The 23,431-nt window shown below is 53.5% G+C and overlaps 2 protein-coding genes across 2 annotated transcripts; one reads left to right on the top strand and one right to left on the bottom strand.

The window, feature by feature from the left end:
- Positions 1 to 3,329: 3,329 nt before the first annotated feature.
- LOC110078160 (olfactory receptor 51G2) lies at positions 3,330 to 11,358 on the bottom strand. The gene is given in 6 exon segments (XM_020791957.3): positions 3,330 to 5,712; positions 5,715 to 5,832; positions 5,834 to 6,070; positions 6,072 to 6,239; positions 6,241 to 6,447; positions 10,234 to 11,358. Coding segments are annotated over 6 exon segments (1,089 nt in total). The 5' UTR covers positions 10,342 to 11,358; the 3' UTR covers positions 3,330 to 5,461.
- Positions 11,359 to 20,295: 8,937 nt separating this feature from the next.
- On the top strand, positions 20,296 to 22,524 carry LOC110078154 (olfactory receptor 51E2-like). Its single transcript, XM_020791948.3, has one exon. It carries the CDS (start codon positions 20,577 to 20,579, stop codon positions 21,540 to 21,542), a length of 966 nt encoding a protein of 321 aa, XP_020647607.3. The 5' UTR covers positions 20,296 to 20,576; the 3' UTR covers positions 21,543 to 22,524.
- Positions 22,525 to 23,431: the final 907 nt, after the last annotated feature.

Raw genomic sequence — 23,431 nt, 5'->3', positions numbered from 1 at the left:
CCTGCATTTCTCCACATTTTCTAACAGATGCAGTAATTCTTGCAACCAGATCGCACGCCCACAACTGACTGGCCTGTCTTGGTGCCCCACCCAGGTACAAATTTTCAAATAGCCTTTTTTTTTGTGGCAGGAAGGGGGACTTTGTCTTGTGTTTTGTGTGGTAACAAGCCACCGAGAGTATGAATGTCCCTAGTCTTCTGGGAGCAGTCAGGATACGTCTGTTGCAGCTTGTGGGCAATACAGCAGAACCCCCAAATCTGCTGGGGATTGGTTCCAAGCTGCCCCATAGATAATAGCAAACGATAGGTAGGTGGGTAGATAGATAGATAGATAGATAGATAGATAGATAGATAGATAGATAGATAGATAGATAGATAGATAGATAGATAGATAGATAGATAGATATTGTTGTTTCGTCATTAAGTTGTGTCCAACTCTTCGTGACCCCATGGACCAGAGCACGCCAGGCCCTCCCATCTTCCACGGCCTCCCGGAGTTGGGTCAAATTCATGTTGGTCGCTTCGATGACCCTGTCCAGCCATCTCGTCCTCTGTCATCCCCTTCGCCTCCTGCCTTCACACTTTCCCAACATCAGGGTCTTTTCCAGGGAGTCTTCTCGTCTCATGAGGTGGCCAAAGTATTGAAGCCTCAGTTACAGGACCTGAGATAGATAGAAAGATAATGTAAAATGGGGGAGACAGAAAAAAATTATTTTCACATGCATTACCAGAACTGGCCATTAGAGGATGCTATACATTCTTCACAATCAAGTACTGTACCTGTATACAGTATTCATAGTATGGTCTCTGGTAATACTGTACATATGAAAATAGTTTTTTTTCCTGGGTTTTTTCCTTTTGATTTTGTTTGTTACTATTTTCAGACCATGGATAAATGAAACTGAGGCTAGTGATCCCACAGAAACGGGGCTCCTCCTGTATGGCTAGGCCCCCCTTTCCTGTGCAGCTGCCCACCCTTAATCCCACTCCTCCCTTTCCTCTTGTGCTACGTTAACCGGAGGGTGTCCTGCTCTTCCTTCTTGCCTGGGCCTCCCTGCAGCCGGGCTGAGGGGTCACCCCTCAGAGGGGAGCACTGCTATTCACGGTTTCGTTAAAGGGCGTCGCTGGTGAGAGGCCTCGCCAAGCCCCCGTCCCGTGCTGCCCTGGTTTTAAGACACCCCCCCCCCCTCACGAGAGCAATGGCTCTGAGGCCGACAAGAGGCTCCCGGTGCATAAGAAGAAAGAGCCGTGCTGTGACTGCAAGGGCGTCTCTCCCCTGTTTCCCCCCCCCGGCACCCTCCCTCCTCCTGCACCCTTTCCGTTTGTCCTTTGCCGTCCTTGACAAGGAAGAAAGGCCTGTCGAGGGTGGGAGAGGGAGAGGGACAGGGTGTTGAACAGGGGAGTCGGCTGGGGGGGTGACGAGGGGGGTGAAAGCGTGGGTGGGTGGGTGGGGAGAAGGACGATGGGACGTAGTGTGGTTGAGAGGTAGCGCTCCTTTGAGGGCTACTTTGCAGAAGGCCCAGGGCCGTCGGCCGTCAGCTTGGGCAGGACCTGAGCAGCCCTTGTGAAGTGGACGACTTCAGCCCAGGCGGAGGCACCGCTGGAGAAGCCACCTCTGGACCCTCCCCTCCCGAAAACCCAACAACCACAATCCCACGCCTTTAAGAGCAACAGACAACAAGAAGCGGCCTGGGAGGTGGCAGAGATTCGGCGCGGCCTCTCCTTTGCCCTTCCAGAGAAGGCAGCTGGGAAACCCTCCACCCGATACTCCGTCCCGGGCGGTCAAGGGTTCTCGCAATACGACTGCGGGTTCCCGGCTCTGTAACTCGTGCCTGGCTGGCCGGCCTTCCCTGTCTTCTGTGCAGTCTCTCGAGGGGATGATGGTCCTCTCGGCCATCCTGATGGAAGGGAGCCTTCGCTCACCCACACACCCCCCGCCAGTCCTCCTTCCTGGCCCTGCTGTTGGCCTCTGACTTGGGTTTGGCCACGGCCCTCCTGCCCACGGCTCTCCTGCCCACGATGGCCCATCTCTTCCTCTTCAGGCTTGAGGGAGATCCCGAAGGAGGCCAGCCAGCCACCCAGCCACCCAGGCAGAAATTGCAGACCCCGGAACCCCATCAGGAGGAAAACAGGGGAGGCCACCGCCTTCATCCACGCTTTCTCCACCACAGAGCGCTCCGTGCTCCACGTCGTGGCTCTGGACCACTTCCTGGCCCTCTGAGGGACGTCCTGTCACACCCACGTCCTGGGTGGCCCCCCCTGGGGCCTGGCTTGGCACGTGGCAATCCCCTTCCTCCTTCTGACCAGGGTGGTCTCCTGCCACGCCAGGGCCTCCTTTCCCACTCTGTCTTCTCCGAGCATGGGGCTCAGCCCGATGCTCATCGTCTTCTTTTACGCCTGGATCCTGAAGACTGTCGTGGGCATCACAAGGCTGTCAACACCTGTGGCTGTTGTGGGGAGGGTTCAATCCACCTCAGGCGTGTCTGTTCCCCAAAAGCAGGCTTGTTTATTTAAGACCACGGTCATGGAGGGGCACGGGGGACCCCGCAAATCCCAACCAGGGAAAAGGCCACGGTGTGCAAGAACAGTCGGATTTTAAACCTCTGTCAGAACACGGGCCCACCCCAGACCCACCATTTCATTTACACATTGAAGTAAGTGGGGACGTGTCTAAATGGTCACCCATTTTGGACCATGCATTTTGTGCTCCTGGACTTTAAAAGTTTCTCTCTCTTTTTAACATCTATGGTCGATGTATAGTTTCCAGGCTATATAACTTCTCACTCAGAAGCTTCAGTATTGTAAGAGAGGTCAAACTACAAATCCCATGTGCCTGTTCTTAATACATTTCTTGATTCATACCATGACTGAAAATTATTTCCTGACACACCCTCGCCTCCCCACCCCGTGGCATTTGACCTACTGAAATGTTTGTTTTAATCTCTTTCTCTGTTTCTTCTATGTTTGTCGTGACGCTTAGCCAGTGCCTGGAGAAGTTATTTTTTTTACACTGTCCCGACGGTTGATGGCACGGTTGGTTGAGAGAGGTTTGGACTTGTTTTAAAAGTAATTTTTTCAGGCTATTTATTTCTCAGCCACCTTGGATGTTACATTAAAAAAAAACAGAACAATGCGATCAAGACATCTTTATCGTCCACGCACAGGCAGTCTAGCTCCTGCAGGATCAGGCAACGGGACAACGTAGGCAGCCATGGGAAGAGGTGGGGCGGGCAGTCGGGGTGGGGGTGGGTGGGCTCCGACCCGGTGGAAATTCGTGGTTTGCAGATCACCAACCTGGACAACGCACAAAGCAAGACAAAGTGCCATCTCTAGTCGTACTTAACATTCTGTATGTTTTAGTGAGTACTTGAAATAACCCGCCTCAGAGCTGGGGCCTTTACAGAGACAGAAGAACATTTTCAGCCAGACATGCCCCTCCATTTCTCTCCAGCCATTTCAACCATTTTTTGGTATTCATTGGGGGGGACAAGGCATCTCTCGTGCAGGGATGCCAATATAGCTGTGTTTGCTTTTCCTTGCAAAGGGCAGGGTGGCCTCCCTGGCATCCAGTGTTACGTATTTCATGTGCGTGAGAGCTGACTGTGAAGATACGGGTTTTGTAGTGCTTGTTCCCCAAGCCTTACACGTCTGGACCAGAGATCTAACTCTGCCTGTGAAGAAGAGTCAAGGCCATTTCACAGGACTGATAGTCACAACATTCCTTGCGAATGGCCTAGCCCCCGGCATACCAGCCTGGGAATGAGGGAAGGAGCTGTGGAAAGTTACCAGCTGGGTGTGGGATGGCGAACAAAGGACTGTATGCCAATGGGGTGCCATCCTGGAGCAGAGACTTTTAAGTTATGGAAAGGGGGGCTAAGTAAGTGGTTGTTGTGTGTACGTAAGTTGGAGGAGGAGGAGAAGAAGAGGGACGGCAGGTATACAACCTTTGCTGACTAAATGGAGACTTTGTCATTGTTACTTAGAACAGCCTAGTAATGAAGTAGTAAAGTTATGAGCCAAGCATTTTATTGTTTTATGGGAAGGTCTTACAGGAGCTTACATAATACTGTACTTAGATGCTTTGCAGTTAACTGGAACAATTTGTATTCTTTTTGTATTTCTTTTGTTTTATGACTTTTTATTCTTTTTAATTAAATATTTTATATTTTACCCAAGTGTGATTCTTGTGGGGGGGGGGGGTGCAAGGGTGAGAGTTCCTAAAGAAAGTGCCTCGACCGCAAGGGCAGTGTTTTCTTTTTTTGCTTAATAAGGTGTCCTGCTTATTCAGGCTGGTGTGCAAGGAAGAAAGTGCACAGGCAAAGAGTTTTTAACTGGTTGTTGTGGGTTTTGGGGGCTCTTTGGCCGTGTTCTGAAGGTTGTTCTTCCTGACGTTTCACCAGTCTCAGTGGCCATGCACATCTTCAGAGATGCTGGTCCCAGAGCACAGAGTGCTGTCCTCTGGAGATGGCCATGGCCACAGAGACTGGCGAAACGTTAGGAAGAACAACCTTCAGAACACGGCCAAAGAGCCCGAAAAACCCACAACTACCAGTAGATCCCGGCCGGTTGAAAGCCTTTGCAAATACAAAGAGTTTTAAGGCTTAAGTAAGTGAGTAATTGGGACGTGGTGGTGGTGCTGCAGGTTTAAACCGCAGAAGCCTCCGTGCTGCAAGGTCAGAAGACCAGCTGTCCTAAGATCGAATCCATGCAACGGAGTGAGCCCCCCGTCACTTGTCCAAGCTGCCGCCAACCTAGCGGTTCGAAAGCATGCAAAAAATGCGAGTAGGTGTTTAGTTGTGCTGGCCACGTGACCACGGAAGATTGTCTTCGGACAAAACGCTGGCTCTATGGGTTGGAAACAGAGAATAGCATCGTGCCCTAGAGTCATATACGACTGGACAAATTGTCAAGGGGAACCTTTACCTTTTACCTTAATTGGACATTTAGGGATAGAAACTGGACCATAGTTGCCTCAGTCACACAGCTCCTAGGTCCCACCCAGTCTAGGGAGAAGGGGGGTGGACGCTGGGAACGACAGTTTCGCTCCTTCCCTGAGGGAAAGGGCATCTTTAAGGAGACACGTTTCTGACTGCTGGCTCCTGTTGGATTTATGCCCTCTGAAACCTGCCGTCTGATCAAAGGTTGCTTCCCAAGGTGCAAATGAGAACACGAGCCCTAAGAGACCCCTCCCCACCTGATAAAGTCTAAATCATAGGTGCTGTGATTTTAGTGTGGGTGTGGGTTTGCTGAATGCTTCCTTCACCATCCGGTTGCACAAGCCGCTGTTTCCAGAAATGAAGATGCTATTTTCCTGAGCGGTTGAAGGGCTTCAGACATTTTCACATTCATTACAGAACTGGCAAAAGGAAAGTCAGCGGAAGCACAGCCTTGTTAGCTGCCCTGCTGGTCCCCAAACCCGGACGGATCCATGGCATGGATGGGTCCATGTCACCTCCTCTGCCTCAAAGAGGATCTGTCTTCCGAAGCAGGATCCTCCCCATAGCTTTCCGGATGTGCTTGGATTTGATGCTGTAGAATGATGGGGTTTAAAGCAGGGGCACTATCAGGTAGACGTAGGCAACCACGGTGTTGACCAGCGGAGGCACATCCTTACCGAACCGATACAACATGGAGAGGCTGATCAAAGGGAGGAAGAAGACAAGGACGGCACAGACGTGGGCGATGCACGTGTTCAAAGCTTGAAGCCCCTCCCCTTCGCACCCAGCTTTACGACCGTCCTGATAATCAGGAAATACGAGATCAGGATGAAGATGGAATCGATGCCCGCCGTGGACAGAACGACCACCAGGCCGTACAGAATGTTGACCCCTGACATCTCCGCAGGCCAACTTCATGAGGTCTGGGTGGGAGCAGAAGGAGTGGGAGAGGCTGTTGCCCCGGCAGTACGTCAGCCGCTGGAGGAGGAACGGGATGGGGAGCATAGAGAGGGTCGCCCTCGCCACTATGGCCAGCCCTATCTTGACGACAGTCGGCTCGGTGAGGATGGCTTTGTACCTCAGGGGGCGTGAAATGGCGACAAAGCGGTCGAAGGCCATGGCCAGAAGCACGGAGGGATTCCAGCATGGAGGCGGCGTGGAGGAAATACATCTGGGTGAGGCAGGCCTCGAAGCCAATCCTCCTGTGGCCAAACCAGAAGAGCCCCAGCGTGGTCGGAAGGGTGCACATTGCCAGGCCCAGATCCACAGCGGCCAGCATGGAAAGGAAGTAGTATGTCGGCTCGGTGAAGGCTCGGCGTCCTCTGAATGATGTACAGGATGGCACCATTTCCTGAGAAGGCGGTGAGGTAGAAGACGCAGAAGGGGATGGAGACCAACCGATGGTGGCTGTGGTCCAGGCCAGGGAATCCGGTCAAGAGGAGCCCAGAGGGCTGGTCCAGGGAGGTGGTATTGGGAGCAGGCTCCATCCTGCCCCTCGGGGCCTGCAAATCCTCGGAGGAAAAGGGAGAACACTGGTGCGTTATTAGGTGATGGGGTGACCAAGGTCCCAGGCAGAAGGGAAAGAGTCTGCACAGTGCCTGCTTCTATGCAGTGCCTTCCACAAACAACACACACACACACACACCCCTTTGCCAAGTAGAGGTGTCAAGAATTGGGTCTGGGCCCATCTGCTGGCAAAGCTCTGCCCCTTGCACTCAGCAAGCCCTTCTCCAACGGGGCAACAAAACAATAGCAAGGACGTGGGAGAGGAAACACCGAAGTTTCTTCTGTGGCAAGATGAGGTGCCTCAACACGAAACCCCCGCTGATGATTTTTGCTCCCCCAGGAGAAACTTTGCCTCTAAGCATGATAGCAATTGCCCCCCTCACCCAATGTTGTGCTTTGCACAGTCAGGGTAAAATTTCTTGACCATCTGTGCCGAAGGACAGACTGGCTACATAAGGGGATGCAAATAATGCATCCACAGCTTCTGCTGTTCAACACTCAAGGCAACCATGGAGCAATAGCTGCAGTTTAAAGACGTGTGCATTTACACAAATGCCCAAACATCAGCCCAACAAATAGGAAAATTCTGCCCAAACCTCCCTAAACCTCCTACAAAATCTCACTCTTTCATTGCAAGGAGAAAATGTTTTCAAAAGAGGATTAAATTCAATCTACAAGGGTTCCATGGTCTAAGATTTTGGTGCTGCCTTTTAACTGCTGGCCTCGTTTATTCTGCCAAAGAGCTTTGAAACGGAGGAGGAAGAGGAGGAGGTGGACGCCCCAGCTGCCCTGAAGGTCCATTCAGATTGTGTGAGGGCATAAAGTGATCTCGGGGCTGCTTCTTGAGGATGACAGAGTTAGCCAGGCTGTGGTGAAAGAATCGCTACAAAAATGGCCATTATAAGGGACATCGGTTCCCTCTAAAACTTCCCTTAGACGATGAAGGGAGGAGAACAAGTTGCCAAGTCCCCAGCTTAGTGGGCTAATGAGCTTTTAGTGGGAAACGTAGCCAATACAAAACCTGCAGGTAGAAAGATGTGGGCAGCAGAGGTACTGAGGAAGCGGCTGCCCAGTGCAGACGGGAGCGTGGCTCATTTCACATACAAACACGTGGATCCTAATGGGAAACCTGGCTTCAAAAGTTCCCCAAAGCACAGGAAAGGAGCAGCGTAGCTCAGGCGGGCGGGAAAGGCGGTGTGATGTCAGCAATATTCACCAGAACGTCACTCCACAAGTCCATGAAAAGGGAGTAACTCTGAGGCAAACCAGACATTCAAGTCACATTTAGACGTTCATTGCTCGTTTTTCCTCCCACAACATAATTCCCTTACAGAGAGAAGCCTGAGCAATCAGACTCGCAAATTAAGGCTGTGCTCACCTTTCTGTGGCCAGTCCCTAAGCAAGGTTTGCTGGAAAGCAAAGTAAGAAGAGAAGAAATACATATCCTGTAACCAGGATGACAGCGGAGGGGTTAAATTACTGGAATTTCATGTCCCAGAATCCCCAGTGGGAAGCAGAAATCCTGGTCTTGTTCTCACAGGCAAAGCTGTCTAGATACATCAGTTGCATAGGACGCTGACCGAACAGGTGGAGATCAGTGTGTAAAAGGACACTTCACACCTTCAACTTACCTCCTGTTACTGAGCACTTCAGAGAAAAGACTAAGAGAGGAACTGAGGCTTCCAAGCTTATCTTTTATCTGAGGCATAGCAAAGCAGTCCAAAAAAGGAATCTAATTCTTTAAGTGTGGCTCTTGACTGGAAAGGAGCCAGTCCGCTTCCTTCCCTGAAAGATGTGCAGATTTCAGCAGCAGGAAAGGGAGCAGGCCAGGAAGATGTTTTTTGTCTTGATGGAACATGAATTGTTGGCAATGGGTGTGTAATGGGCCATTTACTTGTATGAAAGGGGATTAGGAAAAGTAGTTATGGGAGCTTAGCCTACCTCTGAGGAGAAAGTGCTTTGCTCCCTTGCTCTTCTGTAATGCCCAGAGGGGGGAGGGTGAATCTGATTCCAAGGAGGAGACACTGGGTCCCTTTCTCATCCTACAGTGATGTGCCAGGAACGGTGCAATCTGTGCATGTCTCAGAATTAAGCTATTTCTCAGCTAAGGTGGAGGTATTAAGTATGGTAGATTATCCTCTCATTATATTTGGATGCATTCTCTTGAATGCACCCAATAATGCTCCAGCATATGGGGGGGGGGGGAGAAAAACTTCTTGGAAACATTTCAGACTTTTGCCCTTTTGTTCTTTATATATATATATGACACCTCCAGTGAATGAATAAGATATGAATGGAGATGGTGTGAGCAGCTAGGAGACTGACGCAAAAAGCTTTGCTTGGGGATAAGGATTTAAGGAAGGAAGGAAGGAAGGAAGGAAGGAAGGAAGGAAGGAAGGAAGGAAGGAAGGAAGGAAGGAGGAAGGAAGGAAGGAAGGGAAGGAAGGAAGGAAGGAAGGAAGGAAGGAAGGAAGGAAGGAAGGAAGGGAAGGAAGGAAGGAAGGAAGGAAGGAAGGAAGGAAGGAAGGAAGGAAGGAAGGAAGGAAGGAAGGAAGGAAGGAAGGAAGGAAGGAAGGAAGGAAGGAAGGAAGGAAGGAAGGAAGGAAGGAAGGAAGGAAGGAAGGAAGGAAGGAAGGAAGGAAGGAAGGAAGGAAGGAAGGAAGGAAGGAAGGAAGGAAGGAAGGAAAGGAAGGAAGGAAGGAGTTGATGAACAGAAGGAAGGAAGGGGGGATGGAGAGGGACTGAGAGGGGAAAAAGAGTTCACCAACTCCTTTATGTGCTGAAGAGCCCAGCTCTCCCCTCCCCCCAAAAAAAATTGTCACCAAGAAGCTCCAGCAGCCACTGAGGGGAAGAGATGAACAGCCCGTCTTTGAGTGCCTGGGGTTTCACCAAGCGCAAAGTCAGCGTCTCCATCATATGGACCATGTTCCTCTCGTGTGCCTGCTTTCTCCACGGGTTTCTCCGTGAGTTCCTGCACCTCTGGGAACCCCGTGCCTTGGGACTGTTGGTGTGTCTGTTGTGCTTCTCTCAACCAGAGGCAGGAGTTTGGAGCCAGGGCACGTCCTGGCTTTGGCATCCACACATCTCTCTCTCTCTCTCTCTCTCTCTCTCTCTCTCTCTCTCTCTCTCTCTCACACACACACACACACACACACACACACACACACACACACACACACACACACACACACACACACACACACACACACACACACACACACACACACACACACACACACACACACACACGGCAACCAAATCCAGTTGACCAGAAAAACCCTCCCCATCCATGCATCCCTTCGGCCCCACGGACACAGCTGACGTTTGCCTTTCCCATGGGGCTCTTTCGTTCTGGTGGAGTTTGGCCCTTCTGCCCAGGCCCCCTGGCCGCTTATCCTTGAGTGAGAAGACCTCATTCCGCAGGAAGAAGGAGGCCCATAAGCCCGACTCCTAGGCTGCCTTCCCAAAGGGAGGGGGTTGATTTGTGGCAGGAGCGCCTGTCACCTCATCAGACCCTGCTCTGCCCAGGGGAAAGGACAGTTACTTTTCCAGATGGCCCCTCCAGGGCTGGCCGGAATATTCTGGGAACTGTGGTATGAAAAAGAGAAGACTTTCCCCGGCTCCCCTCCCAACACATGGACCCGCCAGCCTCTGCTTCCAGGCCTGCCAGGAAGGTCTTCTACCTCCCCCCCCCCGGCCCTGGTTCCCCTGCGCATGCACGCACACACACACACACATGCACACAGATGGTCCCATCAGCCTCGGTTCTCCCTCGCCCACCGTCTACTTACTGAGTTCCCACAGCTGCTGGCCAGAAGGACGGGGGCACTTTGTGTGTTCCAGAAGGGGCCCCCACCTGCTTCTGATTCAAGGTGGATGGACAGACTTCTGTCTAGCATCCGGAAAAGGACGCCCCCCCGCTGCCACACCTGGACCCAACGGGGCTCCCTTTATGTGGGAAGGGACATGAACCGCTCAGAGGATATTCTGCTGAGCAAATGGCTGTTTCCCCCCCTTTACTGAACCCGCAGGGCTGCTCTTGCTCTCTCTCTCTCTCTCTCTCTCTCTCTCTCTCTCTCTCTCTCTCTCTCAAGCGCTGTTTATTGAGCAGACGGTTTATCATCTCCCATGATTTATGACCAGTGAGCAACTGTGTTTTATGGTGAGGATGGGAACAGGAAGACAAATAGAATCTTGGAAGGAAAGCACATTGCGCTGTTTGCCAAGAGAACCTCCACGGAGGAAGAGTCCCCTGCCACCCGCCCAAGAGCGATGAAGCCAGAAAGCATTTTAATTAAGATACACCTTTAGAACCGGCTGTGCGGCACTGTTTGACTATCCAGAAACCGGCCTCAAAGCCTTTCCAAGTTCAGCCACAGCTGTGCCAGATCTCTGAGATACACACCACCTTTCCCCCCCCCCCCCCGCCCCCAGCAGAAGCACCCAAATAACACGCTGGGGCAGCTCGGCAGGGGCTGTGGCACAAATGGGCTCCCTCGGCACCAAGGGCTTTCTTTCATGACGTCCCAGAAGACTGAGGGGTGTCACATTCCTTCAGACCAACTTCCCCTACTCCCTAACAGTCAGAGGCCCCAAAAGCTCACATCAAAATATATATATATATAAGTTGGTGTTTAGGGTGCCGCCACATTTTTGTCTTTCTTTTTTTAAACTTTTTTTCACCTATAGATTTACTGTGTTTGTGGAAGGGGTGCTCCCTCTGGTGGCAAAAGATATCTGTTTGTCATAGTGCCTTCTTCCCCCCTCCCCCGACATCTAATGTCTTGTATTTATTGTGTTTCGTTTTCTGGTTAATCACTGGAAGGAAATAAAAGAAGGAAATAAAAGCTGCCTAGAGTGGTCTTAACCGACCAGATAGGCGGGAAAGAAAGAAAGAAAGAAAGAAAAGAAAGAAAAGAAAAGAAAAGAAAGAAAGAAAGAAAGAAAGAAAGAAAGAAATAAATAAATAAATAAATAAATAAATAAATAAATAAATAAATAAATAAATAAATAAATAAATAAATAAAAGTGGTAATCCACATATCTTATTGGAGGGAAAATTTTGTTAACTGCAAGAATACATCTATTGTTCTTAGTCTCTAGTTGGCCCCTTGTTCAGTCGTGACAGGTTTAGGTCAAACCTGTGTGAATTGTTGAATGCAATTCTGTAAGTATTAACAGGATCGGAGCTACAAGATATGTGTAGCTAGAGGTGGTACAGCTGAGCTGATTGAGACAGCTGAGAGAAGAACGACAGGATTGGGGAACCCTAGGATAAAGCTAGGAGAACTAGCTTACACACTTTGTTGGTTGTTGGGCTGGTTGTTGTTGGTGTATGCTGTGTTGGAGTGCTGTCGGAGTTGCTGTATTGGAGAAGATCCTGGAAGAAGCCTGTCTCCCGAGCATATCGGGAGAAGAACCTGTGGCTTCAGGACTGCTCAACTGGTAAACGAACTCTGGACTATTTACAAAAGGACTTTGACTGTGATTTACGTATTGAAACTGCTGAACTGCTGTGTATGACCAAGGACTGTGAGACCAAGACTAAAGCTGTGTATGTATGTAAAAATCCTGTAAATAATACAAGTAATACTTCTATCAGCACTACAAGTGTTTTGGTGTATTCATCCCACGGAAGTTTATCTACCAATAGCGCCACCTGATGTATCTTGGAAACACTGCACCTCTGTCAAGTCCCGAAGTCCTGTCCGACTCTTCGTGACCCCCGTGGACCAGAGCACGCCAGGCCCTCCTGTCTTCCACTGCCTCCCGGAGTTGTGTCAAATTCATGTTGGTCGCTCAGATGACCCTGTCCAGCCATCTTGTCCTCTGTCGGCCCCTTCTCTCCTCTTGCCTTCACACTTTCCCCAACATCAGGGTCTTTTCCAGGGAGTCTTCTCTTCTCATCAGATGGCCAAAGTATTGGAGCCTCAGCTTCAGGATCTGTCCTTCCAGTGAGCACTCAACTGATAGGTTTGTTCTCCTTGCAGTCCAGGGGACTCTCAAGAGTCTCCTCCAGCACCACAGTTCAAAAGCGTCAATTCTTAAGCAGGCAGCCTTCTTGGTGGTCCAGCTCTCACTTCTATACATCCCTACAGGAAAAGCAATAGCTTTGACTCTGCGGACCTTGGAGCATTCTTTGGCGCTACCCTTCTTTGGGATTGGGATGTAGCCTGATCTTTTCCAGTCCTCTGGCCACTGTTGGGTTTTCCAAACTTGCTGGCATATTGAATGTAGCACCTTAACAGCCTCATCTTTTCAGATTTTAAATAGTTCCACTGGAATGCCATCACCTCCACTGGCCTTGTTGTTAGCCAAGCCTTCTAAGGCCCACTTGACTTCGCTCTCCAGGATGTCTCCAGGGCAGGCTGGCCCCTGCCGGGCGCTACTCCCCGCTACTTTCAGGCTCCTTCCATTTCTCTGCCGCCGCTCCCACCCCCCCCCCGCCTGCCCCTCTCCTTCCCTGGGGCTCTCAGCTGCCAGCTGGGCAGCGGCCCCTTCCTTTCACCCTCTCCGTGTCTGAGCGGCTGCTGACATGACCTTCCACCTCTGCCTTCTTTTTGCGGGGCGCGGGCGGGGGCGGGGGCGGGGGCGGCAAAATGTAGCCCCGCGGCACCTCCGCCCAGGCCCCCCTCACCCGGTTTTGTCTCCCAAGGCCGCGGCGCTCCAGCGCGGGACCGGCCCGGCAGCCAAGCCACCCGGCGGCGCGGACCTGCCTGCGCCCGGACTCCCGGCGCTTCTTCTTCGGAGCCGCTCCCGCGCAAGGGCTCCCTCGCGGGGGCTGCGGAACCCCGACCCCGCCAGGACCGAAGTGCCAGGGCGCCCGCCCCGCCGGGCCGAGGGTCGGAGGGGCCGCCGTTCCGGCCTCTGTCCGGGCCGCGAAAGGGCCCGCTTGGCCTTCCGATGGGGAGAGGCTCGGCTCGGCTCGGCCGGGAGGCTGCGCGCCTTCCCTTTGGCGCGGCTCCATTCCTCGCTCGGGCGGTGCGGGAACCGGAGGCCCGCGAGCGGAGAAGGGAAGGCGGCTTCGCAAGGAGAAACGGGGAAAGGGTGGGGGGGCGCTTCCCTTCCCCTCCCCGGGCGCGGGGATGAGGTCCGTGGCTTCATCTCCGACAGGTCGGCTTAGAAAGGGTCAGGAGGCGGCGGCCGAGGAGGAGCCGCGGTGCCAAGAGGAAGGGTCTGCCGGGGGGGGGGCAGGTGGCGGGGCGGGGGCGGCCGCGAAGTCCGGAGGAGCCCCCGAGGCGCTCCGGCTCAGGCAGCTTCGCTCTGCTCTCAACCTGGCTGTGGGCAAAAGGAGGGGCGTCTCAGCCCCGGTGTACAGAGAGTACAGAGAGCATTTAGAAGAGGATGCTACTCAGCTGAGTGTCAAGTCAGAGGAGGCATCTCTCCTCCCTCCTGGCTCTGCTGGGTGGCTGCTCTTCAGGGCTTAGGGACAGGCTTCTTTTGAAGTCATTTCTAATTCAGATAAGGTAATGAAAGCAGCCTTTTAAAAACAGAGACCCAAGATAAAATGGGGAGGACGGGGGGGGGGAGTGGAAAGAGGTCTCAACCACCGTCAAAAGCACCTTGCCGCAGAGGCTCCCCCCCCCGTGTCTGTAACAGGTGGGTCTCCCCATCCTAAAACTTTGGTGCGAGGTGTGCCCACACCCACAGACACGCTTGGTCCACGAGCCATCCTGGCATCAAAGTAGCCACCTGGCCAGCTCCCCAGGAAGGAAGGTCCACAACTGAGGGGCAGCAGGCGATCAGAGGTGCATCTGAAGGAGGTGGATGGAAAGGCCAGCGGTGGCCAGGCTAGAGGACCTTTCCGGAATTCTGCCACTAACCGGTGTGGCTGGGAGGGATGTTTCTGAGCTGGAGTGGCTGTCAATCTACCCAGGGGTAACCAATCACACCTTCCCTGCCTCCTGAATTCAAAGAGAGCCCCGCCTTTCTGCTCTCTCTTTCTCTCTCTCTCTCTTTCCCTCTCTTTTGTCTGTTGAAAACAGTCCCTTGAGGCCTGTTGTTGCAAGCAGTCATGTCGTACCCCCCCCCCTTTGCTGTTTAATCTGTTCACAACTGCAAGAACATGTTTTTTTAAATTCTTTCTTCTAATAATGTCTTCTTAAGACTGTAAGTGCTGCTTGATGAGAAAAAGGGGTGAATTACTCTGAGGACCTCGAAGCTAATTCTGCTCTGTGAATCCTTGCACTTCTGCTGTGCAGCTAGAGGAGTTTAACTAAAAATCCAAAACTGCAACAGACCTCACCCCATCCGGCAGCCAAGGGTCCAGAGTCCCAAGTGCCCTGAGGTTGGGTCCAGCTTAGGGCCCCTCCAGCCCAACAACCTCCCCCCCCCCCCAAAGGGCCTTTGTAAAGCCCAGCGGCTGCTAGAATCTTCCACTGCGTCCTGGCACCTACTCTGGACCACAACTGCACAGCCTGCGCTCCGGGAGATGGAGGATCACTGCCATGAATGACTTGCGGGTCCAAGGAGCTTCTTCTCCACCAGAACGGCAATGGGTTGGACTTGATGGCCCCCGGGGTCTCTTCCAACTCTATGATTCTATGGTTGGTCTTCTCCTCTGTCCTCATTGGTGGTCATCATCCCAGTTTGTGCAAGCAAATCTCATAGTTTAATTCAGTGTCGTGTTAGACAGATGCCAGCTTAGGTGATAAAACATTGCTGTCCAAAGACTTCACGTTTGTTTGTTTTTCAGAGCATCTGTGTTTGCAAATCAGGTTTATGCTGTGTGTTGCCCAGTGGTCAATCATCTTTTAAAGTGTGTGTGTGTGCAAGTTAATTTGTCGTTGCCAAGGTGCAAAAACCTTGCAGCAGGAAAGGGGTGCAACCCCCTGAGTCTTCAGGGAGCTCTCCTCCTCCTCCTCCTCCTCCTCCTCCTCCTCCTCCTCCTCCTCCTGGTGGGACTGGCGTTTTGTCCCTTCCCAGCCAGGGTGACCAGGGTGTGAAGCAACTCCCATCGGAATTCCTGCCTGTAAAGTGGGAGAGGACATTAATAAACCACTGGGGACAGGGACTGCATGGTCCGGCCGGACCCTCCTTCCTCTTGTCTGCCATTCCCTAGAACACTGGGGGGGGGGGGGGCAAGGGCTGAAGCCTTTTTGTGCCGGCTGCCCCCTTGCAAAGGGACACTGAGCAACCAAGGAGCCCGGGAGATAGACGTGGTCTGGGAAGGATCCTCAGCGCACTCTCCTTCCACCTGGCTTGGAAAAAACGCCGCCTGCATTCATTTTGTAAGTGCTGGCCAGCTTCTTTCAGGGCATGTCCCGGAGGCCGGCCAGAGGCATCCTTGGCTGCAGGCGGCCCTGGCGGGGAGGCCCTCCTGACCTGAGGAGCTGCAGGTGGGAACAGAGGAAGCTCTCAGGTCAGTCCCTTCCCCGGGCAGGCAAAGTCAGTGCGGGAGCCTGTGAGTGTGTTTGTTGGTGTGTGTGTCCAAAAGAGAGAGGAAAAGAACCACCCTTTCTGCAGGCAAGAGGGGCTTGCCAGTGAAAGAGGAGGAGGAGGAGGACAGCTGGGAGTAAAAGGGAAGACAGGCTCAGGGAGTTCTCTTTATGGGAAAGGACGTGGCCGGGCAGAGCGTTGCCTCCGGTGCCGACAGCGGCCCTTCTCTTTCAGCCCAGCCTCTTTCCGAGTGAGGAGACCCTTCAGGTTCAGGGCGATTCCGGTACGGGAACCAGATTCTGCCCCCACTCCAGCTGTTTCCTGGCAGGTTCATGGGGGAGAAAGCCGTCTTCCCGACAGGCCGGTCCCACGAGGTTCCTTTCCAGAGGGAGCCTCCCAGGCCCCTCTCTCTAGACTCCTCCAGTCAAAGGCCAAATATCCCTTCACAGCCGCGTCCTGAGGTCTGGCGCACACGCGGGGGGGGGGGGGAACGATCTTCCAGGACTGCGACGAAGGGTTGCCTTTGAAACACTGAAGAGGACCGCTCGTCAGCTCAGGGGTTCCCATACTTTGCAGCATCACACCCCGGGGTTTATATATTCAGAGGGTGCCTGAGGTGCCGCCAGCCCTACGTGAGGTTATTGGGCGCCCCACGGCCCTTTTTGCAGAGACACTACAGGACAGAGCTGTTGCGGACACACAGCCCACCTCCTCGAATGCATTTTGGGGGTGCTGGCCTATAGATCCCCCTCCATTACTTGGCTGTTCTCTCCTGCCACCCCCACAGAGGGTTTGCTTGCTTGCTTGTTTTTTGAGAACAAGGAGAAACTTTCTCTCTTGTGCCCAAGCTGAAGCCTCCAGCTCACAAGTGGAGGGGGAGGGAGGGAGAAGTTAAACCACAGGCGCTCAGGCCATCTGCTTGGCCACTGTGGGAACCCGGGATGGGCCTGGATCCCTCTCCTCCCTTCCTCACCCCTCACCCCCCCTTCACCCCTCCAGTCTGGTCCAGGTCTGGGACTCTGCTGGCGAGGTGACGCAAGCCCCCCCCCTCCGCCTGGGAACCTCAGGATAGAATTGCTAAAACAAAAAGTTTAAAAAGACAACATCCATCTGCTACTTCGTTTTGGTTTTACTGGCCTTTTTGAAAAAGCTGCCTTCCCAATTTTGGAGAGGAATTTTCCTCCATGGAGCTGAGGGTGGGGTTCCGCTAGGAGCTTTTTCGGTGGCTCTCCACGGTGTGAAGGTCCCTCTTTGCCTCCTGGAGAGCTTCTGTGCCCAGGAAGAGAGAAATGAGGACGGGCCAGATTCCCAAGGGTAGGTTTTCGGTCCTGCTGCTTTTCTGTTCTTTCTTAATATACAGAAGGCCTCTCTGCATGCTTTCTCCTCCCTTTGTTCTTCTTTGGCATTAAGGCAAGAGCCGTGTTTCGAAGCTGGGGAACGATTCTCCTGGGGTTTGTTCAAAGCACAGAAACAGTCTGGGGCTGTTTTGTTCATGTTGTTGGATGGGGTGTGTGTGTGTGTGTGTCATTTTCGGATGACAGCTCTCGGAATGATCACTGGCCAAGATGCCCAAGAGCAAAGCCAACTAACAGAATCCTGGACGCTCTTGTTCCAAACACGGCTTTTCCTAAACTCTGGATTTGTGACACTTAACGCTGTTGCGGTCAGACTGGACTCAAATGCACCAGGCAGGGGCGACCCTCCTTCTGATGTTGAATGGGGTCCCCCTAGGCCACCAATCCATCTTTTAGGGCTTAAGATGCTCCTAAAGTCCTGTTTAGCGTGACTGTTCTGCTTCGTGGCGCAGTGGTTAAACCGCTGTCCTGCAGCCAAAACTGTGCTCACGACCTGGGGTTCAATCCCAGGAAGCGGCTCAAGGTTGACTCAGCCTTCTCTCCTTCCAAGGTCAGTAAAATGAGCACCCAGCTCGCTGGGGGGGGAGAGGGGGCAATGTGTAGCCTGCATAATTAACTTGTAAACCGCCCGGAGTGTGCTTGAAGTGCTATGGGGCGGTATATAAGCAGCACACTTTGCTTTTTGCTTTGTTCTGATACTTAGGGCCTCTTAGGATTTGCTCCTACATACACCTGCTCAAGAGAGTAAGGGTGCAACAACACTATGGGGAGGATACCGTTTGGTCCACTGCTTATCCATCCTTCATCAAGTTGGGTTGCTTTGGCTGAACTCATTGCACTGCAGCCACTCAGAGACAATCTGCAGGGGAGGGCAGAGGCAGAGAGAAGCTGCCTGAAGGTGCTGACAAGGTGCTAAGTGGCCACTTCCATGCCCCACCCACCTTTTTATTATTCTCCTAAGTGCCCTAGTGATGCTGATTGAAAACTTCTTTTGTAAAGAAACAGTTCGGAGACACTTGAGAAGTCCTGACACTCCCAAAGGTCCCCCTTTGCAATGATGGGCTCAGAATGGGATCAGACCGTCACCCTGGGCAGGAAACAGATAAGAGCAACGTCAATTTAAATGTAACAAGCCCCTCCCCCACATACACACACTGCCTGCTGAACCAAGAAAGATGATCTCCCTACTCCAAAACATCATCTCCTTGGGCTTTTGCCATCTTCTTAAGCTTTTGCACTGAATTCTCTAAGACTCTGAAATGAAATATTTAAAAAATGCTTTCTTTTACTGACCCTTGCCCAAAGGCTGTCTGGATGGCTCTAGAGATCCATGTTTGATTTATGCAGAAGCAAAGGCACCCCCCCCACACACACACACACACACTTTGTGTGCTTTGTGTTCCATGTGAGCCGTGGCCTGGGCTTTGATCCCTTTCCCTTTCCAACCTTAGGCGCCCGTCTGCAGCTCTGCCAGGTGAAGGCCTGGGCGGCAGTCCCCAGACCGACTGGCCTGCCCCCTTGGAAGGCGGGTGGGGTGGAGGAGAAGCACCAAGCGAATCCTTTGGGGAGGGCCGATAGGGCAGCCACAGCCTTAGCAGGAAGGGGGTCCATCCCCCCCCACACACACACACACATGCCCCAGGCGGCTTCTCTTGTGGGAAAGCGAGGGATCAGGCGGCACAGCTGGGAAGAGCCTCTTCCAATGGGTTCCTGCTGCCCGAGGACGGAGCCTGTGCTTCTCAGCGGGAAAAGCCCACAGGCTGTGCTTGGGAGGTAAAGCAGCATCGTGCCGGGGCGGGGGGGGGATTTTGGAGGTGGCGGCAGAGCCTCCTTTGCTTCCCACAGGAACTCTGCTGGGGGCCTGCAGCTCCCCCAGGGGTGACCGACGGGTCCCAGGAGGCTCCACATGGGCCCCCACCACCACCACCACCATCACCACCCCGGCTCATGGGCAGCGGGTGCCACACGCGCCTCGTTCCCTCGGTGGCAAAGCGATGGAGGCAGAGAGATGCCATGCCACGTCTTCCTTTATAGGCCGGCCACGTCTCCTCTTGCAGGCAGGACAGTCCTCTGTTGGAAGGGCAGCCTGCGGGCATTCCTCCTTTCGAAGGGGTCCTTTCCCCCAAGAGGCCGCCCGGCCAGCCGGACTCAGGTCGAGAGGTCAAACCCCCTGAGGGACCGCCTTGAGGTGACCTCCTCCCTCTGCCTCCAGGAGCCACCCCTGGCCTGCACGCTCAGGGACTGGCTAGGATGAGGGGAAGGAACCAGCGGCTCTGGGAGGGCTGGCAGGTTCCTAGGAACCTCAGAAGAGGCACCCTGCTGGATCAGGCCTCCCAGGGACCCTCCCGGGGCCCCAAACCAGAGAGATGCCTCTGGGAGGAGCCCACGGGACCCCTTCTTCCCCGGCCTCTGGCCTTTGGAGAGACCTCCCTTCGAAGCCTGGAGAGAGGACACTCCTCCCCACCTTCTCCTTTCCCGGTGGGCCGTTTCTGCAAAGGAGAGGACCTCCCTGCCGAGCTCCTGGTTTCTTCTGCGAGGGCCCCGGAGAGTGCGCTTGTGGGGACACGGGTGCTGCACCCAAGGGTTCCAAGGCGCTTTGTGTGCACAGAGGAGGCACAAGGCAGGAGGGGAGGCACAACCTTCTGGGACCTCCTCTCTCTCTCTCTCTCTCTCTCTCTCCTTGTCTTCTCAGAACTCACTTTTAGTGTGTGAGTCATGTTGTGTGTTGTGGACATAAGCATGGCAACTCCCTGTGCAGTAGACATGCCCCCACCTGGTCTTTTGTGCATCCCGGAGACATCTGTGGGCCTTCTGAATGGGGCTCGTGTCCTGCTGGACACCCTCCGGCGTCCCCGCCAAGGGTGGACGTGTGGCTGCAACCTTTTGGCCCCCTGAAAGCAGGACCGCGGCCCAGTCAGGGACCAGCCTCCCCTGGCAACTTAATGCAATGGCGCCGGTGTTGTCGTTGATGTTTCTCTTTGATCCCGGGGCAGCCGCAACGAACACCACCCAGGTTGCCTCCGTTGCTGTTCTGTCCGTGTTTTCACTCTGGCTCACGTGTCCCTGGCCTGGCTGTTTGGTTTTCTCTCCTTCTCTTTCACTAGACCTTCTCAACTTTGCCTCGGTTTGGGTTGAAAAGCCGCCTGTGGGGGGGGGGAAAGAGGCTTTCCATTTCTAATTCCTTCTGAAGTCCATTTTTGCTTCAGAAGGAATCAGGAGATCACCTTGACTGGCCTTCTGGCCTTCTGGAGTTTTGGGGTGGTTGGGTAGAGCAGACGTGGTTCCTGGTGCCATCCCGCAAAGGTCCCCCTCATTCATTCTTTGACAGGACATTCCTTCCCTTTCCCTTTTCCTGCAGCCAAGAAGAGGAACCTGGGACCCAGCGGTGGATCAGGCCAGCCATGGTAGCCCCCCGTGGCAACCACAGCGGCCCCGTCTCCTCCTTCATCTTGCTGGGCCTGCCTGGGATGGAAGCCGCCCACTTCTGGCTGGCCTTCCCGCTGTGCGCCATGTACGTGGTGGCCGTGGTCGGCAACGTCACCATCGTGCTGGTGGTGAAGGCCGAGGCCGCCCTCCACACGCCCATGTACTTCTTCCTCTGCCTGCTGGCGGCCGTGGACCTCGGGCTGTCCACCTGCACCATGCCCAAGATCCTGTCCCTCTTCTGGTTTGACGACAAGGAGATCAGCTACGGGATGTGCCTCCTCCAGATGTTCTTCATCCATTCCCTCTCGGGCGCCGAGTCCACCGTCCTCTTGGCCATGGCCGTGGATCGCTACGTGGCCATCTGCCGCCCGCTGCAGTACTCGGCCATCCTCACCCGCTCGGTGACGGCCAAGGTGGGCCTGGCGGCCGTGGCCCGGGCCGTGGCCTTCTTCCTGCCCTTGCCCCTGCTGATTGATCGCCTGGACTTCCCTGACGCGGCTCACCTCAACCACTCCTACTGCCTCCACCAAGACGTCATGAACCTCGCCAGCGGGGACATCCGGCCCAACGTGGTGTACGGGCTGACGGCCATCCTGCTGGTGATGGGCCTGGACTCCCTGCTCATCTTCCTCTCCTACACCTTGATCCTCAGGAGTGTCCTGCGGCTGAAGTCGAGGGAGGAGCGCCTCAGGGCCGCCGGGACCTGCGTGGCCCACGTGTGCCTCGTCCTCGCCTTCTACGTGCCGTTGATCGGGCTCTCCGTGGTGCACCGGTACGGGAAGGGCCTCTGCCCGCTGCTCCAGATCACGATGAGCAACATCTACCTCCTGGTGCCCCCTGTGCTCAACCCCATTGTCTACGGGGCCAGGACTAAGGAAATACGGAGGCAGGCCTTAAAGATCCTGAGGAGGAGGAGGAGGAGAACCCGAGACTCTCACTGACCTCTCTCTTCATTCCCCCACCGACTCCCCTTTTTAGATTACATGAGAGTTTCGCCCCTCTCGGAAAGGGCGAAAGTTTCCGTTTAGTTTCTTGCTGATGAAAAGATATTTCCAGAATTCTCAAATTACCGTCATATTCTGGATTGGGGGGGGGGACCTGACTTTTATTTAATGAAACTTGTGAGTCAATTATCTAGTCCCGGGCATTAAAAGTCTGCTTCTGAACCTATGTGTTGATGATGTAGGATGAGTGTGGGGGGCCCACCACATCCCCCCACTCCACCCCTCTCTTTCGCCCTTGAGCATCCGGCCGGGACAGTCTCCTCCACAGGAAAGAAATGTGTCTCTGCCCAATTCTATGGCCAGCGCTGGTCAACAGCCCCCTGTTTCGGTTGGTATTTGAAGCATCTACTTGAGAACGATCCATTTCTTCACACCTGGAATGGAGTGAGAGGAGGTTTAAAAAGATTAAAATTCAAGAGAACTGTTATGCCAACCTCCTTAGCAACCCGTCTGGGCAGATTCCCAAATCCCTAGGGTGACACTGGCTTCCTTGAGGGAGTCGGTCCATCTCGTATTTGGGTCTTCCTCTTTTCCTGCGCCTTCCACCTTTCCCTGCCTGATGGTCTTTCCCAGAGAATCCTGCCTTCTCAGGAGGTGCCCAAAGGAGGACGGCCTCAGTTTCAACATTTTTTGCTTCCAAAGAGTGTTCAGGATTGATTTGATCTGGGACCCACTTGTTTGTCTTTCTGGCAGTCCCGCGTTATCTGCAAAGCTCTCCTCCAGCACCACATTTCCAACGAATCCTTTTATTTTCCTGCCAGCGTCCTTCACTGTCCTGCTTTCACACCCGTACATAGTGATCAGGAATGCAAGAGTGTGAATGTTTCCAGTTTCTTCATTGTGAACATTAAAGCTGTGCAGTAATTCTGTAATCAGATTTTGGTCTCTTTTGTGTTAATAAAACATCAGTTTTCCAGGAGCATGGACTTGGGCAAACTTTCATGTCTGAAATGAAATCAGATTTGTGAACAAAACTCAAAGACCAGTGAGAAAAGAAAGCAAGTTGATTTGCAAACTACGTGAGATGACAATCACATGCTTTCAAGCTGTCAAGGAATTACTACTTCTAATGATGGGTTGCCTGTAATGCAGCTTTCAGCCCTTAAGAGTCTCTGTGTGTGTGTGTGTGTGTGTGTGTGTGTGTGTGTGTGTGTGTGTGCGTGCGTGCGTGCGTGTGCGTGTGCATATGTGTGTGTGTGTGTGTGAGTGAGTGAGTGAGTGAGAGAGAGAAAGAGAGAGAGAGAAAGATTTATGTTCTACCTTTCCTCCAGTGAGTTCCCAAGAGCATACGTGGCACTACCTCATCACCATGTTGTGCAGGTCCCCCCATTCTCTTGGGAGTTGAAAGCGTGCCCCCTTCTCCCTTCCACAGGCTGCGCTCAAGCCACTCACCCCATCCATCTGCTCTGTGTCTGCTCTGTATTCGCACCAAAGGCTGGCTGATGCCCCGGCACCTATCCTCTATTAACCATGGCGGGGGAGGGCATTTCCCTGATGGAGGATCTCCGACGGCCCCATCAGAAATGAAGACGTGTTTAGGGTTCCTTTTGCAGTTGTTTTTAGTAGAGCAGTGTTCCCTATAGACACAACGTAGGGTCAGTTCTGCCTGCCTTTCTGGAATGGGGTGCATAAACTCGCTGCCCTTCATCCGAGGTCTGTCGCTATTTCCCCTTCCTCCCTAAAACCTTTTGGAGAGACCCGGGGGGGGCCCCCAGGCATGCGGATGCCCGCTGCAGATGCCCAGGTGATGCAGAAGCCTGTCTCTTCCCCCCCCCCCCCCGTCGCCACCACCCACTTCTCTCTTTATTTAAACCTAAAATAGCACC

This window comes from Pogona vitticeps, chromosome 3, assembly GCF_051106095.1.
Source record: "Pogona vitticeps strain Pit_001003342236 chromosome 3, PviZW2.1, whole genome shotgun sequence".
Taxonomy (NCBI): domain Eukaryota; kingdom Metazoa; phylum Chordata; class Lepidosauria; order Squamata; family Agamidae; genus Pogona; species Pogona vitticeps.
The sequence above is the reverse complement of the archived record's forward strand: the minus strand, read 5'-3'. Positions and strand labels throughout refer to the sequence as shown.